Source organism: Bubalus bubalis, chromosome 6, assembly GCF_019923935.1.
Source record: "Bubalus bubalis isolate 160015118507 breed Murrah chromosome 6, NDDB_SH_1, whole genome shotgun sequence".
Taxonomy (NCBI): domain Eukaryota; kingdom Metazoa; phylum Chordata; class Mammalia; order Artiodactyla; family Bovidae; genus Bubalus; species Bubalus bubalis.
In genome coordinates, this window is record NC_059162.1 from 116,978,339 (window position 1) to 116,998,904 (window position 20,566).

The 20,566-nt window shown below is 52.5% G+C and overlaps 1 protein-coding gene across 2 annotated transcripts in view; it reads left to right on the forward strand.

Annotated features, from left to right (window-relative positions):
- The first annotated feature begins 3,838 nt into the window (after positions 1-3,838).
- UBE2F (ubiquitin conjugating enzyme E2 F (putative)) overlaps positions 3,839-20,566 on the forward strand; it is a 45,928-nt gene continuing 29,200 nt past the window's right edge. Inside the window, exons 1-3 of one of the 2 annotated variants that reach the window (XM_025289258.3) lie at positions 3,839-3,972; positions 8,836-8,969; positions 18,270-18,299. In XM_025289258.3, coding sequence (XP_025145043.3) covers positions 8,852-8,969; positions 18,270-18,299 — 148 coding nt within the window. In that variant the 5' untranslated portion in view covers positions 3,839-3,972; positions 8,836-8,851. The remainder of the gene's footprint in view (positions 3,973-8,835; positions 8,970-18,269; positions 18,300-20,566) is intronic. The other variant, XM_025289259.3, reaches the window with a different exon arrangement.

Below are 20,566 nucleotides of genomic sequence, written 5' to 3' on the forward strand. Positions count from 1 at the left end.
CCCCATGGACTGTAACCTACTAGGCCCCTCCGTCCATGGGATTTCCCAGGCAAGAGTACTGGAGTGCGTTGCCATTGCCTTCTCCACTGAGGCACTAGGGAAGCCCATCACGCGGTTCTTGACTTACTGAGATAGACTTCAGGAGACCCTGGAGGGACACAGGCCTGTGTGTCCAGGCCTGCTCACTAGTGCCCTGGATCTTGCTTCCTAGGGGAAGGGGCATGTTTGGAGGAAACGAAGCGCACCCTGGAATAACCACCAAACAGGTTGGAGCAGACACCAGCTGAGGGCCAGGGCGAACCCTTCCACCCACATCTCCTCAGCATCCAGTGTTAGGGCTGTGTCCCAGTCCACACAAGGGGCTGGGTTGGGAACATTGGTGAGGTCCTGCCCTGGCAAGGGTTTGGAGTCCACAGAACAGGGTGGGCAGAGCAATCCTCCAATGAAGCCAGGAGCCAGGAATGTCCACCCTGATGGGGTGCTGCTGGTATGAGAGAGCTCTGCTCCATCCACAGAGTGTGTGAGAGGGAAGAGAGAGTGAATAGCTAAGGAAAGCAACCCCCTTAGGGCTCCCCTAGGCTTTTCCTGCCCAGAAGGCCCGGCCTTAACCCAACAGGCACCCGGGCCCCTGTCCCAGGTGATATTAACCAGTTTTCAGGATGCCCCAGGCTGAAGAGTGCCCAGAGCCCTGGTGAGCCCAGACCTTGGTGGTACCATGTCACCAGGGAAGTGAGTCCCAGACCGGCCAGGATAGCTTCTGGGGCAGCCTGTACAGTTGTGTCCAGAGTCTGGGATGGCTGAAAAGATACGGGATATCTCCCCTTCCATGCTTCAGCCAGAAGCCCTGGGCTGAGCTTCTCAGGGTAGGGATGAAGGAGGTGGAAAGAACACCTGATGAATTGTGTCCACCTGCTCATCCCTGGGCACCATGCTATTCTCAGAGGCTTGTTACCGAGTCCAAGCTCATGCTGCCTGCTGCATGACAGGCCAATAAATCAAGAGAGGAGTTGCTGGGGCAAGGAATAGCGACTTTATTCAGAAAGCCAGCAGACCAAGAAGATGGTGGACCAGTGTCCCCAAGAACCATCCCACCCAAGTTAGAATTCAGACTTCTTTTATGCTAAAAGTGCAGGGGGGTAAAGTCAAACACTTTGTGGTCCCCATCAGCCTCTGGAGGGGACGTGTTAATTTCTTCCTTCCAGTAGTCATTCACTTGTGAGCCTGGTCAGGATGGTTCCTGTAAGCTCAACAAATGAGTTTTAGGTTAATGCTCATTCCCTGGGAATAGAGGGTTCCCAAGGATGGGCCATTATGTATCATTTAAATTTATAGGCAATATCCCTTTGATGATTAACTTGTAATAGAATACAAAGATTCTTCCCTACTGGAGGCTCACAACTCTACCCCTTCCGCCCTTACATATAGGTGCACGGGCATGTGCACACACAGGCAATTGCACACACACGCACATACACACATGCGTGCACACATACACACAGACATGCCCACATGCACACACATACATGGGCATGAGCACACACTGGCATGCACATACACACACACATGGGAGGCTGGAAGGGAAGCGACTGGCCCTCCATGGCCTGGATTGTAAAGATGTATCTGAGGCCAGGCCCCAGCTACACAGAAGCATCTGGTAGGACAAGGCCAGTCCCCAGAGGCCAAGACTCGGAGCCACTAAGAGCTTGAAGCCAGGCTCCCAGTTTCCTCCTCAGATTGATTCCACATGTGTATCTTGTCTTCTAAGTCTTTTGTGCTTGAGTTGGTGAAAGTTTGGTTCTGAAGGGATTATGGATGAAAACCAATTGCTTCCCTCGGAAGCAGGAGGGCCAGCGTTGCCCTTCTCTTGGCCGATGGCAGCACCTGCCACCTAAGGGGCATGGTGCACGGGCTGAGGGTAGACCCCCAACTCCACTTTGGCAGGCAGATGACGTCTGTGCCTCAGTTTCCTCATCCAAAAAGCAGAGGTAATAAAACACTTGTTTCATTAGCTTGTTGTGAAGATTATAGGAATCAACCAAGTCCCTAAATAAGGCTCAGATGAAGGCATGAGGCAGCCTTATGAAATGGAGTTAGGAATGGCTTCATTTATCTGCACTGGTGAGGTGTGGCCACCACGGGCCTGTGTGTGCTCAGGCCGTCCTGTAGACTGCTCCTCAGCAAGACAAGTACCCAGGCCAGCCCACTGCACCTTCACGTGCTGCCTTGCTTCAAGGCCTTATCTTCTCTCTCCAGGACTCCTGCAACTACCTCGGGTAGTATTTATCTGGTACCTGTTACATGTCAGGACGGGGGAGAAGGGTCAGACGATGGGAAACACAGAAGAGGAGCTGATGGAAACAGGCACTGGCCCTGACCACCAGGAACAAGGAAGCTCAGAGCTTCAGCAAAGTCACAGAGGGGCACTTGCACCTCCCCAGCTTTCAGCCCTCTCTGAGAAAGTGATGTCTAAGCTTAAAAAAAATTAGGGTAAAGAAGGAGGAAACTGTCCCCAAACAGAAGTAACACCATGAATTTTTTTCTTGACTGGTCTTGCTGACCCAGGTTTTCTCTTTGCCTGTCCCCTCTTCCATCAGCTTTCGGAACCAGAAGCCTCTTTTAGAAAGGAAACTTGATTTTGTCACACCACCCTCTAACACCTCTCAATGGGGCTTCTGAAAATAAAATTCTAACTTCTTGGCTGTTTCTTCCCTGTCCACGAGGTGAACCTCTTCTCTCAGATGGCTCACTCCTCCAGGAGCCCTGCACAAACCTGCCACAGTGCCTGTTACCAACCTCACCAGGATGCGAAGGGACAGGAAAATAGTGTGTACTCAAGAAGCTTGAGAATCCCTTGGACTGCAAGGAGATCCAACCAGTCCATCCTAAAGAAAATCAGTCCTGAATATTCATGGGAAGGACTGATGCTGAAGCTGAAGTTCCAATACTTTGGCCACCTGATGCGAAGAACTGACTCACTGGAAAAGACCCTGATGCTGGAAAAGATTGAGGGCAGGAGGAGAGGGGGACACGACAGAGGATGAGATGGTTGGATGGCATCCTTGACTTGATGGACATGAGTTTGAGTAAATTCAGGGTTGGTGATGGACAGGGTGGCCTGGCGTGCTGCAGTCCATGGGGGTCGCCAAGAGTCGGACACGACTGAGCGACTGAATTGAAGAAGCTAGAAATTAGAACAATTTGAAACAGATTTTTTTAAAGTAAGTACTTTACAAAAGAGTAAGCGATGAAAGAAGGAATAAAAAACGTAGGGCAACAGGAAAGGCCCCACCGATTCTACTGCGGGCCCCGCGAGCACCCTGGGGAGTTTGGAGGCTGCAAGTCTGAGACAGCCGCGGCCCGGGTCACTCCCGACCGTGTGGGCTTTGGGCCGCTCCTTTGCATTCTGAGCACGCTGATGGGCGTACAGCGGGCGCCCCATCCACCGAGCAGTCAGCATCAGCCATTGCCGCCCCCGCGGACCACGCTGCGTGACGATCCGGAGCCGCAGGCCCAGACCCAGAACAGGACCAATGAATGGAGGCAGGAACAGAGCTCTGAGTCCCAGGAGTTCTGGCGCGCAGGCTCGGGGAATGACTGGGCGACCCGCCCCCCTGTCGCCACTGGCCAATCAGCGAGGGCCGCAAGATCCGTGCCCACCCCGCAGCCAATGAGCTAGGCCCCATCGGCCGGCCGCCGAATCCAGCCCCCTTTCTCGGTGCACACCGCTGTTCGTGTGTCAGGCTCCAAATAAAGTTCTTCGGGCTTTTGATTTTTTTTTTTTAAAGCGCCCGCTGCAGTCGCAGCCGTCGCCGCCGCCGCCTCGGGCGAGAGCGGTAGAGTCTCCGCCCCGCCACTTCCGGTCCCGCCGCCCGGAGCCGGTGCTGGCTGTGAGGGGCCGCGTCTCGCTGCCGCCGGCCGGCTGGGGCATGGTGTTGGGCGCCGGGCCCGCCTTGCCTGTCTCGGGGTGCCCAGGTGAGTAGAGCGCGGCCCTGCGGCGGGCTGCCGGGGGCCGCTGGAGGGCGGCTTGGCTCCCTCGGCGCCGGTGCACCCGGCGGGCGGGTGGCCGCGGGGCCGCCGCAGGCCGCGCCGCTCCTCTCCTCACGGCCGGGCGCTGTCGGGGGCCGGAGGGCCGGCGGTCGCCGCGGGGCGCGGGCTGGGGAGTGCGGGGCCGGGGCGCTGGCGGCCTCCGGGCTCCACGGACAAGCCCGCCTGAGCCCGGGCTTTGGGGGCACGCTGCGGCCCCCCTCTCTCTTCCGCCGTCTCGGGGGGAAGCTGCGAGCCTCATTGTCCGCGAAGAAACGCAGCGCCCAGCGGGCTCAAGGTCACCGGTCCAAAGTGGCTGGAGGCGGCGGGACTCGGACGCGGGCAGCCGGACTCCTGACGTCCGGGGGAATCGGGCTAGGCCGGGGAGTGGGGGGGCGCCCCTGAGGGTGCGGAGGAGCCGGGCGGCCGCTTCGCCGGAGTGCCTGCGGCTTCCCACTGGGGGAGACTGGGGCCGGTTTGGAGGGTCTTCCCGGGGCAGAGGATGGGGGAGGACATCTTGGACCCATCCCTAAGGCCGCCGAGTCCCGGCTGCTGTGGAGTCTTGGGTGTGGCCCTCCCCTCCCCGGGTCTCGGTTCCCTCATCTGTCATACTCGGGATCGGGCCCGCCCCTCTGCCCTCCCCCCAGCTCCCGAGTGGGGTCGGGACGGTTTCGGAGTGGCGGGAGAAGGCTTCTTGGAGGAGGTGCAGGAATCTGCGGCATAGTCACCGGTTATCCGAAGTAAGAAGCAGGATGAGGTGGTGAGGGGAGGCAGGGCATCCAGACCGGGGTGTCAGATTGAGCAGAAGCTTCCAGAAATGAGCGAGGTGTCGCTGAGGAACAGGGAGGAGGGCCATCTACCTTGTACGGAGGGTTGCAGGCTGGTAAGGGGATGAGGCAGGGGAAGGGCCCACGTGGGGGAGATGTTCCGAGAATCACCAGCAGGTTAACTGGTACGGGTCTTGAGGACCTCCACCTGGACAAACTACCCCTCAGGTAGTAGGCAGGGCGAGGGGAGGCCGGTTTACCGCTCCGGATAAAAGGGTTGGGCTCCAAAGGTCATCAGGCAGCCAACCACTGAGCCAGGTGGGCGGGTTCCTTGGGCCCTGGCCTTCTGAAGGAGGAGGATGGCTGTGGACTTCTTTATGTCCTGATCTGGGCCCCTTTTTGACTGTGGAGTTGGTTGACCCCTAGTGACATGCAGTTCCACCTTTTACACTTAGATTGGGACTCTGCCAAGGCAGGAAGAATTCTAACGAAGGAATACCCCACCCCAGGAGTTGACTGGCCCCTGTACAGGTGGCCTGGCCTGATTTTGCCGCTGCAGGCCAGAACGCTGAGTAAATACTTCTTGATGATGAGCCTAGTAAACAGCACAGGGGCTTCCCTGGTGGCTCAGTGGTAAAGAAAATGCCTGCAATGCAGGAGACTCAGGTTCGATCCCTGGTTTGGGAGGATCCCCAGGAGAAGGAAATGGCAACCCGCTGCAGTATTCTTGCCTTGGGAAGTCCCGTGGACAGAGGAGCCTGACCGGTACAGTCCCTGGGGTTGCTAAAGAGTCAAATACAGCTTAGCAACTAAACCACAGTAAGTAGCCCTTAAAAATCTTTGAACACTTGCAATAAAGTCCCACCCAGAGGAAGAACTTAAATGGGCCAGTTATAACTTAAGGAATTTAGAGACTGAGTGTGCTATTCACTGTAATTGATTTGTTACTGAAAATGCCGCCATGGTCAAAGTGTAATTTTTGGTAAAAGGGAAATTTTAGTTTTAAACCAGGTCTTCAAAGGGTAAAGCATATTGACGAAGGAAAAGAGAATTCTGAAGCAAACCACAGGTGTTCAGTTAACCTGACAGCTTGAATAATTTATTTTCATTCGCATCTCTTTGCACAGAGTTAAATTAACAGCTATGGAACATGCCCAAATTAGACCTTTGGTTAATCCCTAAAGTGGTGTATGAAAATGATGCAGATGATGGAGAAATAGGTATTCATTATATAATTAGATTTCTTAGAATGTTCAGAATATGTTTTGTCTTCTATGGAAAAACAGGACATCACCGTTTTTATATCTTGCTTAATCAGAGCCCAGTGTCTTTTATTAAGGGTCACAAACTTGTTGAATATGGAAAACCAGGAATCTGACTCTAAATGGAATTGCGTATGGGGCGTACTCTGCCCACAGAGAAGAATTTAGTGTGGGGTAGGAGTGTAAGATGGTTAAGCAGAGCCCATAGGCTGAGGCGACACAGAAACATCTCGGTGTGAGCCTTTCTTTGTGTCAGTTGGTCTTGCCGGGATGCTCTGAGCAGCCCCTTCGGTGCAGGTCTGCAGGGAGCTGGGTATGGGCCAGTCGTATGCCCTGGGACCCACTCTTCCACTGGGCTCTTTATTATGACTTTCCTAGGGTACTGCCTACCGAACTCTCTTTACACAGCCTGTGCTTTTATTGTTTGCCATGTTTGTGTTACCAAGGTCAGCTAGAGTGTAAAAACCAAGTAGACTTTGTGATAGATGGAGATCTTGGCGCATCATCAGGCTGCCCTGTCGATATGGCAAGACTGATATCCTCAAGTCTGGGTGCCTGGCAGTGGGTTTGGTCAGGAGGCAGACACTGCTTTGGGATCCATATCTGCTTGAGGGATTAATGACAGGCTCCCTGGAGCGGGACTTGGGGGTGGTGGGGGTGAGCAGGACCCCCAGGCTGTAGATGGTGCTGCTGTCCCTGGTAGCTTGTGGGCAAGAGCCCACAGATATTCCTGACACCACCCCAGCCCTCCCTCGTGAGATTGCTTTGTAAGCTGAAGCGATAGTCCCCCACGCTGGGTGAAGCTGAGATGTGTGTTAAACGGTTATATCCTCTCTAGTGATGGCTTGGTATCACATTTTGACCAATCTTTTTGAGGTACAACTGAAGTCCACTATGCTGTACGTGTTTAAATCATGTGATTTGATCAGTCTTGATGTGTGTATATAGCCCTGGAACCATCACCACCTTCAGGATAGAAACATCCCCATCATCTACTCGGGGGAAGCCAGTGTTTCTATGGTGACCTCTTCTAGAAGCTGATCCCAGGCCCCAGCTGTCCCAGAATCCACATCCATGAGAAAGTGGGAGTCAGGGGAAGGGGTCCTTCCCAGAGCTGACGTTCTAGGAGCTCGTGAGTGCTGATGTGTAATAGAACTGTCTCTTGAAGCACTGAGACCAGTGGTTCCTAAAGGGATTAGGTGAGTGAGAGGTCCTGTGTAGTTCAGAAGAGCATATTCAATATATTGTTTTCATAATAGAAAATAAAATCTTACAGTCTTTGTGGGGTGGGGAGATACACAGATGATGATGTGAAAAGTGAGGGACTGGATTAAAATGGCTCAAGATATTACTTAAGTGTTAGTCGCTCAGTCATGCCCGACTCTTTGTGACTCCATGGACTGCAGCCTACCAGGCTCCTGTGTCCATGAGATTTTCCAGGCAAGGATACTGGAGTGAGTTGCCATATCCTTCTCCAAAAGATACCACTTTTGGAGGGAGAGAGTTATTCTTATAGTTTGGCTTTCAGGATCTTGGCCTCAAACTAAAAGTTCTTTCCTTACGTAGGTTTAAATTTTTCATCTGAAAATTCTGGATCATTTTCTCTTGAAAATGATCAGAGTGATATTGCAAGGAAATGATACTAAAACAACAAAGGAAATTATGAAAATACTGAACTGGTGATCAATTTTTGTCCTCAGTCAAAAGTTCCAGAATTCCTCTCTGACTGGTAAAGCATGCAGGAGGAGTCAGGCTGCCCGTCAGGAATGGCGGTTTGTGTACATAAAGAAGGCGATGCTGGAGCACAGTTCTGTGAACCCTGCTGACACTTAAGTCCTTTCTCCCAAGCAGGTGCATTACCCATGCTTGGTTTTTATCGCCCTTCCCAGTGAGCTGTCCGGGAGGGAACCTGAAACACAAGTGGGCTGGAAGCAGCCGAGTGAAAAGGATCTAGTTTGGGGCATTAATTATAACTTGATTAAGTTGCTGTTGCCTTCCAGTATGAGTACAGCACAACACACACAAATGTGAAAATGCTTATTAAGGTTCTAGCCACACCTTTATTAAAAGAGGGAAGAAAGCATTGCGGTGCTCCCTCCTCACCAGGGGCGGACGCTCCCCTCGGTTTGCGATGGGCCAGACACTGGGGCCACACCCTCAGAGGCATGGACCCCGCAGCAGGGGAGGGCCGTGAGCAGTGGTGGGCCCATGTGGAACCTGTCGATGGAGGCTGCCCTAGACATGAACTCTATATCCCAGGGCCTGCTGCTCAGTGCATGTTAAATGCTTGGCTCTCCTTTTAAATTTTTCATTCATACTTTAAAAAATTAGATTTAGAGAGGCATAGAGATTACCCCAGAGAAGGCAATGGCAACCCACTCCAGTACTGGAGTACTGGATTGCCTGGGAAATCCCATGGACAGAGGAACCTGGTAGGCTACAGTCCATGGGGTCGCGAAGAGTTGGACACGACTGAGCGACTTCACTTTCACTTTTCACTTTCATGCACTGGAGAAGGAAATGGCAACCCACTTCAGTATTCTTGCCTGGAGAATCCCAGGGACGGGAGCCTGGTGGGCTGCCGTCTATGGGGTCACACAGAGTCGGACACGACTGATGTGACTTAGCAGCAGCAGCAGAGATTACCCAAATTCATTATGGAGGAATTCTATCTTAGAGCTACATTTTTCTACAACTTAAATTATGGGAAAAAATTAAAAATCACCTTACATCATTGTCTCAGTGTCTGGAGATGAGTGCTTCACCTGCCTTTTGCCTTTCAGGAAAAAGGCAGCAGTGATGCTGACGCTGGCAAGCAAGCTGAAGCGGGATGATGGTCTCAAAGGCTCCCGGGCGTCAGCCACAGCCTCTGACTCCACTCGGCGGGTGTCTGTGAGGGACAGGCTGCTTGTTAAAGGTAAGGGCCACCCGGTGAGCTATGTTTATATCCCACAACAAAACGATGTCTGGCACGTGGCTCTTTGGGGTTATGAAGCAGCCTGTTGCTGCTAAATAGAAATACCTGTTTGAAAATATTTTTGAATATAATTCCTCGTCACTTAGAACAAAAGGACTTTGCACTGTGCACACACTGTGGGAATGCCGGTGGCAGGAAAATGGTATGAGAACTGTGGTGTGTCTTATATACTCGGGCTGTTCTCTGCAGGGGCCACCAGACTGCTCATGGAAGGAGTAAGGCGCCAGGGACAGCAGACCCGTGACTGGTCTCAGTGCTGTCTTAGGTGTTGGGTCGGGGCGGGGGTTTCATCCTTTCTCCTGGACTCCTCGGCACCAGAGGATCTCATTTGTAGAGGGAGGGTAATTTCTTAGGGTCCTTCTCTCTCATTCAAATCACAGCCTTAGGAGAGCCTTGTGCAAAATTGATTCTCTTCACAGAATTAATAAAGGTGTCTTAGAGCTGTGTAGTGTTTGGAGAAGGGTTATGTAGTGTGGGGTGTGTGTGTGTGTGAGAAACTTGTGTGGTTAGTGACTGAACAGAGTTGCAACTCTTCAGTGCAAAAGGCAGTTTCTCAGGGTCATGAGACCCACAGAAGAAGAAATGGTTTCTTCTTTGAAGGACCTTATAGCTGGCAGCACGTTTTTACTTTAAGACACACGTTTACATTTTATAAGTGTAAGGCTTCAGGAAGCACGGGCTCTTAAGGAACTTGTTAGAACCGCCGGTTTCATTTTGTATTAGGTGGACACCGTGGGGGTTCCTGGCGTTTGCATGTCCAGGAACAGGTCTGGTGGGGGAGACCTGCATGTATGAGTGCCCCGTGATGGGCCTTCACAGAAACAAAGCACCGCTGAGTCTGTGAGCAGAGGCGTCGGGCTCGGGGAGATGGGTGGTGCCCTCGTCCCTGCTTTCTCTCTGCCTCTGAGTGCTGACTGAGCTCTGGCTGTCCCAGCCTGAGGGGCGATGGGCTAGAGATGGAGTGTGGGCGTCTTTGGCGTCTGACGGCACCTGCCGTGCCCGGGAGCGTGCGCTGCACTCAGTTTGTCACAGTGCAGGGAGTGTACCCTGCAGGAACTGGGTGGGACCTGGCTGTAGCCCCTTGCTTGGAAGGCCTGGTAACACTTTCCAGGCTGCTGGCTCTAGGGCTCCATCCACAGGGGAAGCCAGGAGCCAGCCAGACAAGCCAGGGAAGGGGTTTGATGCTTGAGGTTATGGTCCTTCAAGGGGAGGGTGTTCTAATGCCAGGGAGTTGATATGAGGGGGGTTGTAGCTGAGCAGTTGCAGGTGGGACACTGGCACAATAGGCGGTGCCACCTTCTTTCCACCCCCTCCTCGTGGCTGATGGCAGCTGCTGTCCACTGAGCACTCGGGGCCAGGCCCTCTGCTGGGGGCTTTGTAGGGCAGTTCTTGTTTGACTTTCGCTAAGCCTTGCCAGGTGAGTGGTTCATTTTACAAGTGAAGAACTGAGGCTTAGAGGGGTTCAAAACCTTGCCCAGGTTTCAGCTTTATTGTAGCAAGACAGCCAGACCCACATTTTGGGGTAGGGCAGGCACTTGGGGAGCAGGCCGTGCAAGCGGAACCTGAAGGAGCACAACAGAAGTGCGAGTCCACAGCAAAAAGAGTTCAGGGAGGCACAGAGTCTCCACCACCTCCTCCTGCTCAGGGACTCCCTTGGGAGCCCTCAGGTGACTCCAGGGCCTGACACAGCCCAGGGAGCCCACTGAGGCCCATAGTGCTGGACTCTGCCCCAGGTCCTAGCACAGGAGACGTCTTTGGCTGGGTTGACAGACTGGGTTGAGAGGCTGGGTTGAGGTCCTTTCGTGTGAGCCTCATCAGGGAGAGGTGCGGAACCTCCTCGCAAGGCCACCGGTTCATTCTCCCAGAAACACTGGGGGTTATTAGGGTTCTGGGCCCCAAAGCACTTGCAGTTGATGGGTGTTTGTGCAGCAGGGCTCAGAGCAACACGGCCTTCGTGTGATCTGCTCTCTCCCTCAGTCTCGGGGGCAGCCAGGCCGGTGCGGGGGCGGCCAGGCTGACTGAGTGGTGAGTAGTTTGGGCTTCTAATGGGGGGTAGGTGGAGAGGAAGGGTGGGCCTGTCCTGAGAGAGGAAGCTGTGGCAAGAGGTGCCTGATAGAGGATGCTCTGATGGGTGATGATTGCTTGGTCCACACCTGAAGCACTGCTTCTCCTGGTTGGATGTGGCCGCAGCCTTCATTCTGGGGATTTCTGATGGTGGAAGTGAAGTCTGGTGGCGTCCATGGATCCTGTGGGCCTGGTGAGGCCCTTGGAGGGGTGGTAATTGCAAGAAGCCCTTCTAGGTGAAACCCCTCTTTGGGGCCTTGGGAAAAAGTAGGTTGGTTGTCTGCGTTCAGCAGGATTGCTGCAGTCAGGGCAGTCACTCGGGGCTGTGGCTTTGCCTCTGGCTCATGTGAGAGTGTTATTCATGAGGACCAATAAGTTGTAGAAAAGTGTGTTAATGTGTCTTTGGGACTCAGTAGTAGTGCTGAGTTCCTGGAAGTGGGGAATTTGGCGTGCCAGGAAGTTATTAAAGGGTGTCCCTGGGACTGATCCCTCTGGAGGGTGGTGGAGGCAGCAGGAGCAGGGGGAGGGAGAGCTCTGACGAAGGCCTCAGGACAGACAAGGGCCTGTCTGTCTGCTCCTGCCCCTCTGCTCCGGGACAAGCTCAGCCCTTCGGAGTGGACCCCAGTCCAGTGAGACGGTCAGGCCTTCCGGCTCTGTGTCAACCAGTCTGACCCGAGGCAAGGGCTCTGTGCAGCTTACGTTTCCCTGAAGGACTGAGAGTGGCAGGCCGTCTGCTGTCGGCCCTCATGAGAGGGCATCTGGGCCATGCGCCCCATATCCCAGAGGAAAGACCACAGACGCTTCCAGGCAAAAATATTTTTTTAGCCGGTCTCTTGTCGTGCTTGGATGACCTTACACGGCAGGGGATGTGGCTCGGTGCACATGGTTGTGGGGTTAGCATGGGAGGCTGGAGGTTGGCAGGGACACTTGTCCCCAGTGCTGAGGGCCAGTGGTGGCTGCACAACGGAAGAATTGTGGGCCTGGTTCGGAAGGTGACAGGTGCGGCCAGCTGTCCCTGGAAGGACCGGGGCCTGCCTTGGAGCAGCCGGCCAGCATGAGGCCTCTGGGCCACACCAGCTTTCCATTTGCACCCCTGGGGTCACCCTCAGGGGCGGCCTCCAGGCTGGGACTGGAGAGGTGCGTGCAACAGCAGTCCCTGAGGTAGCGCAGTGGAGTGTTTCTAGGCGAAGACCGTCTGTCCTGAGTCCTGGGCAGCTGGGGATGCTGGCGGCAGAGTGTTGGGTCTGCTTTTCCTGTTGGCGTCAGCTCAGGTCTGGGCCTGGCTGGGAGCCGTCCCCTGTGTTCTCAGCCACAGGGCGGGGGCACTGCTTTCTGATGGGCCTTTGTGGTTCCGCTGAGTCCATTAGTTTCTGAGTCTGATGATGCTCCCCACCTCCCAAAAAAGCCTCTGGGCAGAATGGTCTACTTTCTTGTCTTTCTGAAGCTTACTTTTCACATAATGGGAACATGTCAGTATGTCTCCCTGTCCTCTGACTTATTCACTTGACAAAGATTTTAGTGCCCACTGTGTGCCAGCCTCCTGTTAGTGACCCCTGAAGACCTCTAGGAGCTCCAGGCAGGCTGGTTGGAAGCGTTTGCTAAATGTGGAGATTTGGAGTTGAGTTGGCTGAGTTCAGGGCCAGGTCTGGAGTCAGGAACTACAGGGACTGATTCTGCAGCCTTTGTCCCCTCAGCCCCTGTGCCCCATGTGGCCGCTGGTGTTCTTGTTGCCGCTGGCTGTGGCGGCTCTCTGTGCTCCTGGCCTGGTTTACTGAGCCAAGGGGCCTGGCTGCCCACCTGCGTGGGCTTTCCAACATCCAAGGTGCGGGTGTCCCCACAAGGGGCCACGTGTGGCCTCCCTGGTTGAGCACTCCTGTGCCCACTGGAGCAGTCCAGTGCTGTGGTGGTGTAGGGAGGGCTCTGGTCCAGGGCGCTTCCTGGAAGAATGGGCGAGAGAGAAGCATTTGTTGTTCTCCAGAGCTTTCTTGTCCTTGCCAGCCCTGCCCAGGACTCTGGAAGTGGGCTCGGGGTTGGCTGGCCATGCTGGCAGAGTGTCCAGAGCATTTAGCAGCATGTGAAGTTGTGGGCTATGTGTTACAAAATGTGTTAAAAAAAAAAACTAGGGCAGTGGCCCAGAGAGGAGGAGCCCTACTAACGCGGAGTAAGGTGGTGGCCCCCGGCTCCCCTTTAACACTTTCTTACAGGGTTTTAAACACCAGTGAAACTGCCTGGGAATGTGGCAGCCCCCTCAGGCTTGCCAAATAGCCCCATATAGCCCCAGATCTGGGGGAGGCGGGGCCGGTGGGGGTGGGGAGGATCTGTGCAAGAGGAATGAAGGTTCCAGTCAGCTTTGTCTGCTCATGTTGAGAGTGGGTGGTCGGACGGTGTGGGGCTACAGCCCCATCCAGAGCAGTCTCTGCTGCAGACTCCGTGCTGGTTTCCGGGGTTACATCATTGCTGCCCCAGAGTGTGGCACGGCCTGACTCCTCTCCTGTGGCCTGCTTTCTGCACTGTGCTGCTGGAGGGCCCTTAGACTGAGTGGGAGTGGCTGGGTGGGGGCTTGGCCTGAGCTGCAGCAGTGCCGTCTCTGGGAGTGATGATGCCCTTGGGGCAGGTGTCTGCCCATAAGGGCACTGTTCGTGGACGCTGGCAGCGCAGAAGAGGCACTCAAGGCGTAAAGACAGACAGGAAGCTAAGAGATAAAGTCCTAGGTTGAGAAACCTAAGAAGTAGGGGTAATCGAGGTAAGAAGAGAGAATCAAGTCTTCCGGGCAGCAGCTGCCAGCTCTGCCTGGGTCAGAGGGCACAGCTGTCCTGCCTGGGTTTCCTGACAGGGCTCGGAACTGGCTCCTGCCCGGAACCATTGGCATCTGTGATTGGGCTTGGTCTTAGTCAGCTCAGGCTACCATGATAGAACACCACAGCCGGGGTGGGGGGCCTGGACACGGGGAAGGCCAAGGCCAAGGCATTGGCAGATTCAGTTCCTAGGGAGGGCTTCCTGGCTTGTAAGCACCTGGGTCTTTTCCCATAAGGGCACTAATCTTATCATGAGGGCCCCACCCACATGACCTCGTTTAACCCTAATTACATCCCAGAGGCCCCACCTTATACCATCACATGAGTTTAGGGCTTCACCATATGAACGTGGGCAGGGGACTCAATTCAGTCCACTACACCTTTGGAATGGCTTGGTCACCAGCTGTGTGAAGAGTGAGGCTCCTCATGTCTCAGGGTGTCCACACTGCAACCACTGCCACTCTGCTGGAAGTGTGCTTGTTTGTCAAGCGTCTCCCAAGCACTCCGTGTGTGCCAAGCTCAGGCCCAGGGGCTGGGGTCCCAGGGCTGGATCGGAATGCACAGCCCCCACATGGACACTGTGTAGGTCCCAGGAGTGGGCAGTGTGGGAGCAGCTGGAGCACTGTGTTGTGAGCAGCCCACAGCAGGAGGGGGTCCGTGCTGTGTGGGGGCCGCTGTGGTGATGGGTGGCTTTTGCAATCTGACATTTCAGTGCAGTTGTGCTTCAAGTGGGCTCTGTGGTTTGGTCTTTAGTTAGAAAGGAAAAGAGTCTAATTTCTCAGAAGGAAGTTGTGCAGCCACTTAATTGTGCAAGATGCCAGGTACCTCTCCAAAGGCTGGGCTGGTGAGCCAGAGAGGTGTTAGCATCTTTGGAATAGGCAAGACTTTGGCAGTTTAAAAATATCTAACTTCTTGGTACCTTCCAGGTGGGGGTAGTGAGTGTCCTTCAAGCAGGGCAGGACTGCTGCTCGGCAAGAGGCCTCTCAGGTGTGTAAAGCAGATCGCTCGTTTCTTTGGTCATAGTCTTTTTGTACGTGGATTCTGAGTTCATTGGACTTCCCTGCTTGCTCAGCAGTAAAGAATCCACCTGCAATGCAGGAAACTCAGGTTCAATCCCTGGCTTGGAAAGATCCCCTGGGAAAGGAAATGGCAACTCGCACCAGTATTCTTGCCTGGGAAATTGCATGGAAAGAGGAGCCTGGTGGGTTACAGTCCATGGGGTTGAAAAAGAGTTGGACACAACTTAGAGACTCAGCACTTCCTGAGTTAATTGCTGTTGCTGTTAGTGAATCACTGTCTGCCCTCATCTGAAGTGCACAGGTGTCATTTGTGACCCCTTCCTGAGAGGAACGCTGCATTGTAGTTCATTTATCCTCTGTACTGGGCTGGACCAAAGTGTCCAGCTTCTTTAATGAAACCCTTCTGCCTCTAAGGTTATATTTCTTGCACGCACTGGTTCTTGGACTAGAGGCCTTGACTGGTTGTGGTCGTCACTGGACTGGGTCTGGGGGCTGCCCTCCCCGGCCCTCTTCTCCCTTCCCCAAGGGAGTTACACTGAACGGGGACGTGCAGGCGCAACACTCTTCTTCGGAGTTTGATTCTACACCACGATGTGAAATTATTAAATCCATCTATGAAAATAGCTGTGTGTAGATGTTTTAGCTTGGCAGAATAGCCTGCAGTGGTTTCCTACACTTGGAGAGAATAATAAGATTCAGGGGCCTTGGCTCCACCCAGGCTTTTCAGTGTAATTGGTCTGGATGATGGGGCGAAGGGTTGCTCAGCAGGAACTAGATTGTGGGATGGATGCACAGCTCCACATTTCACTAAGAGTTACTGAACTGTACACTTGAGGCTGGTCTGTTTACACCATGTGGATTGTACGCCCCCGATGATTGTGTGCAGTCAGGACGGAGAATCCCTGCCCCAAGTGAGGCATCCTTGGCTAAGAGCCTCTCGACCCCCACCCCATCCCTGTGTGCAGGGTCCGTTCTGTCGCTCGGTCAACACGATGCTCTGGTCAGCGCCTCTCTGCCCTCCCGCGCCCAGACCTCACCTCGTCCCTGTTCCTTGGTGCCAGCCTGTCTTCTCAACTACTTCCCTTCTGTCATGTGGCCCCCTTTTACGTCCTCTGGGCACATTTTCTGTTTCACTGGGCTTTTGTAAAACTGAATGACCAGAGCTCTTATGACAGCAGTCAGAATAGGCCTGCCAGAGAAAACTGGGTCCCAGGGGGCAGCATCGGTCTCTCCAAAGGGTCCTCAAGAAGGGATTCTTGTAAATTCTTGTCAACCAAAAGCTAATAGTATAATAAATATGTAAATAGTATTTGCCTTAAAACCATATAGGTTTCGTTATATGGATGATGTTTATTTAGAAGTGATTAATATGCATAACTCATTTGTCAGATGTGCGCTTTGTTGATAAAATGAATGCCCTGTGTGCACTGCTGGAGCAGAGCCAGGCCCTTGACCCCGGCCTGGTCAGAGGGCCCGTGTGAGCTGCGCCAGAGCGTTTCTTTGCTCAGTGCCCTGCTCTGTGGAAGGCCTGGAGGGGGGAGCCTGTCCTTTGTCCAGGGGGTCTTCCTGACCCAGGAATCAGACCGGGATCTCCTCCATTGCAGGCGGATTCGTTACCAGCTGAGCTCCCAGGGAAGCCCATGGAAGGGCTATAGTGCACCAATCAGAAAGAAAGGTCCTCAGGGTCCTTATAAGGATGGTGCTAGTGAAGGAGCAGCATCATTTTGTTTTAAGTGTGTATATTCTAATGCACCACAGCACAGGACTGCCCAGAGGATAGACGCCAGGCTCGCATTTGATCACAGACTGCCCTTTTTTGTTTCTTGACTCCTCCTTCCCCTGCCCCACCTCACTTTCCTGGTTACCTATCCTGAATGCCTGGACCCCAGAGCTAAAACATCTAGTGGGCCAACTGTCTCTACCCAGATTGTCAACTAGCTGAAACCAGAGGCCTGGCTCTTCCCTAAACCCTCAGCCTCAGAATGAGATGGTTGGATGACATCACCGACTCAGTGGACATGAATGTGAGTAAACTCCAGAGATGGTGAAGGACAGGGAAATCTGGCGTGCTGCGGTCCATGGGGTCGTAAAGACTCAGACACAACTTAGCAACTGAACAGGTGTTCCCACGAATGCACTCAACTCTGCAAACATTGGGGCCCCTACCCCTTCCTCCTCACTTGAAGGAGTTGTTTGCTCCTTCGTGTTTTGTAGTCTGGTTTCCATCTTTCCACTTACCTTCCTGCTGGTTTGGATGCACTCCACAGGGTCTGACCCACATCCCAGGCTCTCCCTCAGGCCTCATCCCCCTTGTACCACCGGGCCAGCATGCCCTCTCTGCTGAATAGCACCTGCATTTCCGCTGGTGGCTGTCCCTGCTCCTGTCCTCCGCTTTCTGCCGGAGGCCTTTCTTCTCGCCAGCCTCTCCCTCCGTGGGCCTCACGCTGTCAGGTGGCATGACTGCAGGGGCGCCCAGCCCTGGTCGTGAACCCAGACTGCACCGCTTCCGTCCCACTTCTCTCGCCCTCCCCCTCGGGCCCCCAGCCGTGCCCCCACAGTTGGCCCGTCCTTCCATCTGCCTCACTTCCAGGCCTGCTGGCTCTCCCTGCCTGTCAGGAGCACCCACCTCACAGGTGCCCTGGCCCCTGCTTTGCCCTTTATAAGGCTGTGCCCTTGAGGCAAAGCTTCAGATATGTCAGGGGCACAGGCGACTTGCCTGGCTTGCCTGCCCGGTTGGTGGGGGCTTTGCAGCTTCATCCTGGCAGAGTGGTGCTGGGCCTGAGCGCCAAGTGCGTGCCTGATGGAGAACCCAGAGGAGAGCGCTGGGGCTGAGGAGCGTCGCCCCAGGAGGAGGCTCCCTTGGGTGTCGGTGCACCCACAGATGGCGGGGCCAGCGCACGGGCCCAGTGGGAGGCAGAGCGTTTTCTCTCACTGGAAAAGTTCGAGCACGAACTGGGCGAGCCCTCGCGGGAAGACGAATCTAGAAAAACTGGAAGAGGCAGAGTTATAAATATAAATCAGATTTTGAGGGCAGTAGTTCCACTACTTGGGGGAACGAGATTTTCAAAACCGCTTTAGTGACTGTTTACCCATAGGTAATTTCTGTTAATTTTGAAGGATTCTCATTTGTACTAAAGTGAAATTTCAAGGGCCCTTGAATGCACTTGTCGGCATCCTGCAAGTCACTGTGTGTATTTGAAAGCAACTTCATGGCTTAAAGTCTAAGGATCAGACCCAAGTGTAGATTTTGGTTAATTCTTTTTTATTTCTTTCAGTGTTTTGGAGGGAATTATCAATTTAGAGCAGGTGTTTTTATGTGGGGTAATTAACTAATATTAACAGTAATCTCTTTGTTTCCACAGAGGTTGCAGAACTTGAAGCTAATTTACCTTGTAAGTATAGCATCCCCAACCAAACATTAAATGCTATAAATTGCATGGAGAAGCTCGTTTTGTGTTTTAATAACTCTACATAGCAAAAAGCCTATTTTATGTGTATTAGAAATGTGTGTGCAAACAGGTAGCAGGGTTTTTTCACGGCCCTGGAAAGGAGAAGGTAGCCAACAGCACCCCTCTCCGTACTGCCACAGGGATTCGCTGGTTGGGGCTCGTTCGTCCTGCACACCTTCCGTCCCATGTCCCCTTGCAGTGAAGAGGCACGCGTATCAGTGGTGGGCAGCCCTATTTTTGTTAGTGATGGTACCAGCGTTTTGTTCCAGAAAGCACTTATTTGTGACTGGTCCTTGTGCCCAAGGTTGGACAGCTGTGCTGCCTTTATGTCTCCAGGTCCCCTCCCCTTGCTTGGTCCTTCCCGCCCGACACATGGGCCTGACTGAGGGCCTCGCTCGTGAGCAGGCTCGCCTACCCAGCGTTCACTCCTGTGATACCTGTCGTCGGTGCCTTCCCAAGCCCTTTATCGTGTGCAAGACCATCCAAGTCTGAATGCTTTGAAAAACCACTGTAGTGGTTTTTGGAATTAGAACTTTTTATCATTACACTTGGTTAAGGCTGAGGACATTTACGATTTCAGTGAAATATTTTATATGTGGGTCTCCTAGTCTGGGCAGATGCTCGGGAGAGCTTGATACGGAGGCCTGTCTCACACAGGGTGAGACAGGGCCTTCTCCAACCCCACTGAAAATTGGAAAGATCCTTGTGGGGTGCAGTGCTTCAGTGGTCGTGCAACCAGTATGTAAGGGTTAGTACATACTGCTTGAAACATTCTTTTAAATATGTAACATTTATATGTGAATATACTGGGTTGTGCTAAAATATATTTCTTGGTGTTGGTCAAGAATGTCTTAAAAGTGGCTGGATTGCTTGACTTCAAAGTTTTCTTCCAGGCAGAACAAGAAGGAAATACTTTGGGATTCTGTGAAAAGGTTATCTTTCTACCTTCAGAGTATTTACAAATGGTTTGCTTTAAGCATGCCAGGAGGACAGGCATACAACGGTGTGTGGGCAGGGCAGGGAGGTGAGGGCGGTGAATCCTGAAGCGGGGGTGGCTGGGTCACACTGCGCCCACTCTTTGTTTCCCCTCTTCTTTTCAGGTTATGTAATAATCTAGTAAAATCCAATTAAAGAGGAAATGGACGTGGTCCTTCTGTTCTCAGCCCCCATCATGTCTTCCCACTGGCCCCCCAGCTTGAACATATATACTCATGCAGACATTTAATCAAAGACCGTAAAAACCCAGAGATTGTCGGTTAGTAACCCATACATAGAGTATAGTTCAGCTTTATCCAAAAGGTTAGTTTGAAAACAATGAAACTATAATTGTCTTTCAAACCAGGATTTTAACTGTATATCTTAGGTTTGAAAAAGGCGTGACCTGTCTTCCCAGGCCATACAGGTGTGGTGTCAGATCAAACAAACTACATGCTGCGTGCTTCTCTTCTCTCCGTCTTCCTGCCTGCTTCCCCAGTCTTAGTGGATACAATATAAATCAGTTTATACAGACAGCCAGGCTTCCCACAGGTGCACAGCTCATTCTAAAGAGGAAACAAGAAGCTGTGAAAGAGCAGATCTTTCCTGTCTAATTCATAATCTTTCTAAAATATTAAGGCAAACAAAATAACTTGCCATAGAGCAATGCTGCTTAGAAATTATTCAGAACTAGTTTGGAACTCTGTACCTGCAAGTTTGTAGAGGTTTCTCTGTTTGCAAAAAATAAAAAAACATCTCTTTCAATTAGATGGAAATACTATGAAAGTCTTAGCCTATGTCTACAGACAGAGAAAAAGCTTAATTCTGGAGTTTCAGTAATTAATGGTTTGCCATTCCCTTCTCCAGTTTAATAAAGCCCCCACGCTGAACTAAAACAAAACCTGCCTTTAACGCTTTGCTGCCATTGTAGGGGCTTAGACGTCTCTTTAGCTTTAAAAAGTTTTGATTCTTTTTAGGAGTTTTACTGTTTTTGTTTTTGTTTTTTTTTTTAACCCATCTTGATGATTTCTTTATTCTTGGTGGGTCAGTCTCTATTAGAGGAATTGATGTCTATATCTGTCCCTTTATTAAATGAGAATATGAAGCATTAAAGACAAATGGATGGTGCCAACTTTATCTAATTAATGAAGCATTTCCCACTCCCTTGTCATATGTTTTTGTTACATATATTTCACTAGAAAAATGGCATTTATCTTTTCAAGTTAAATTAGGAA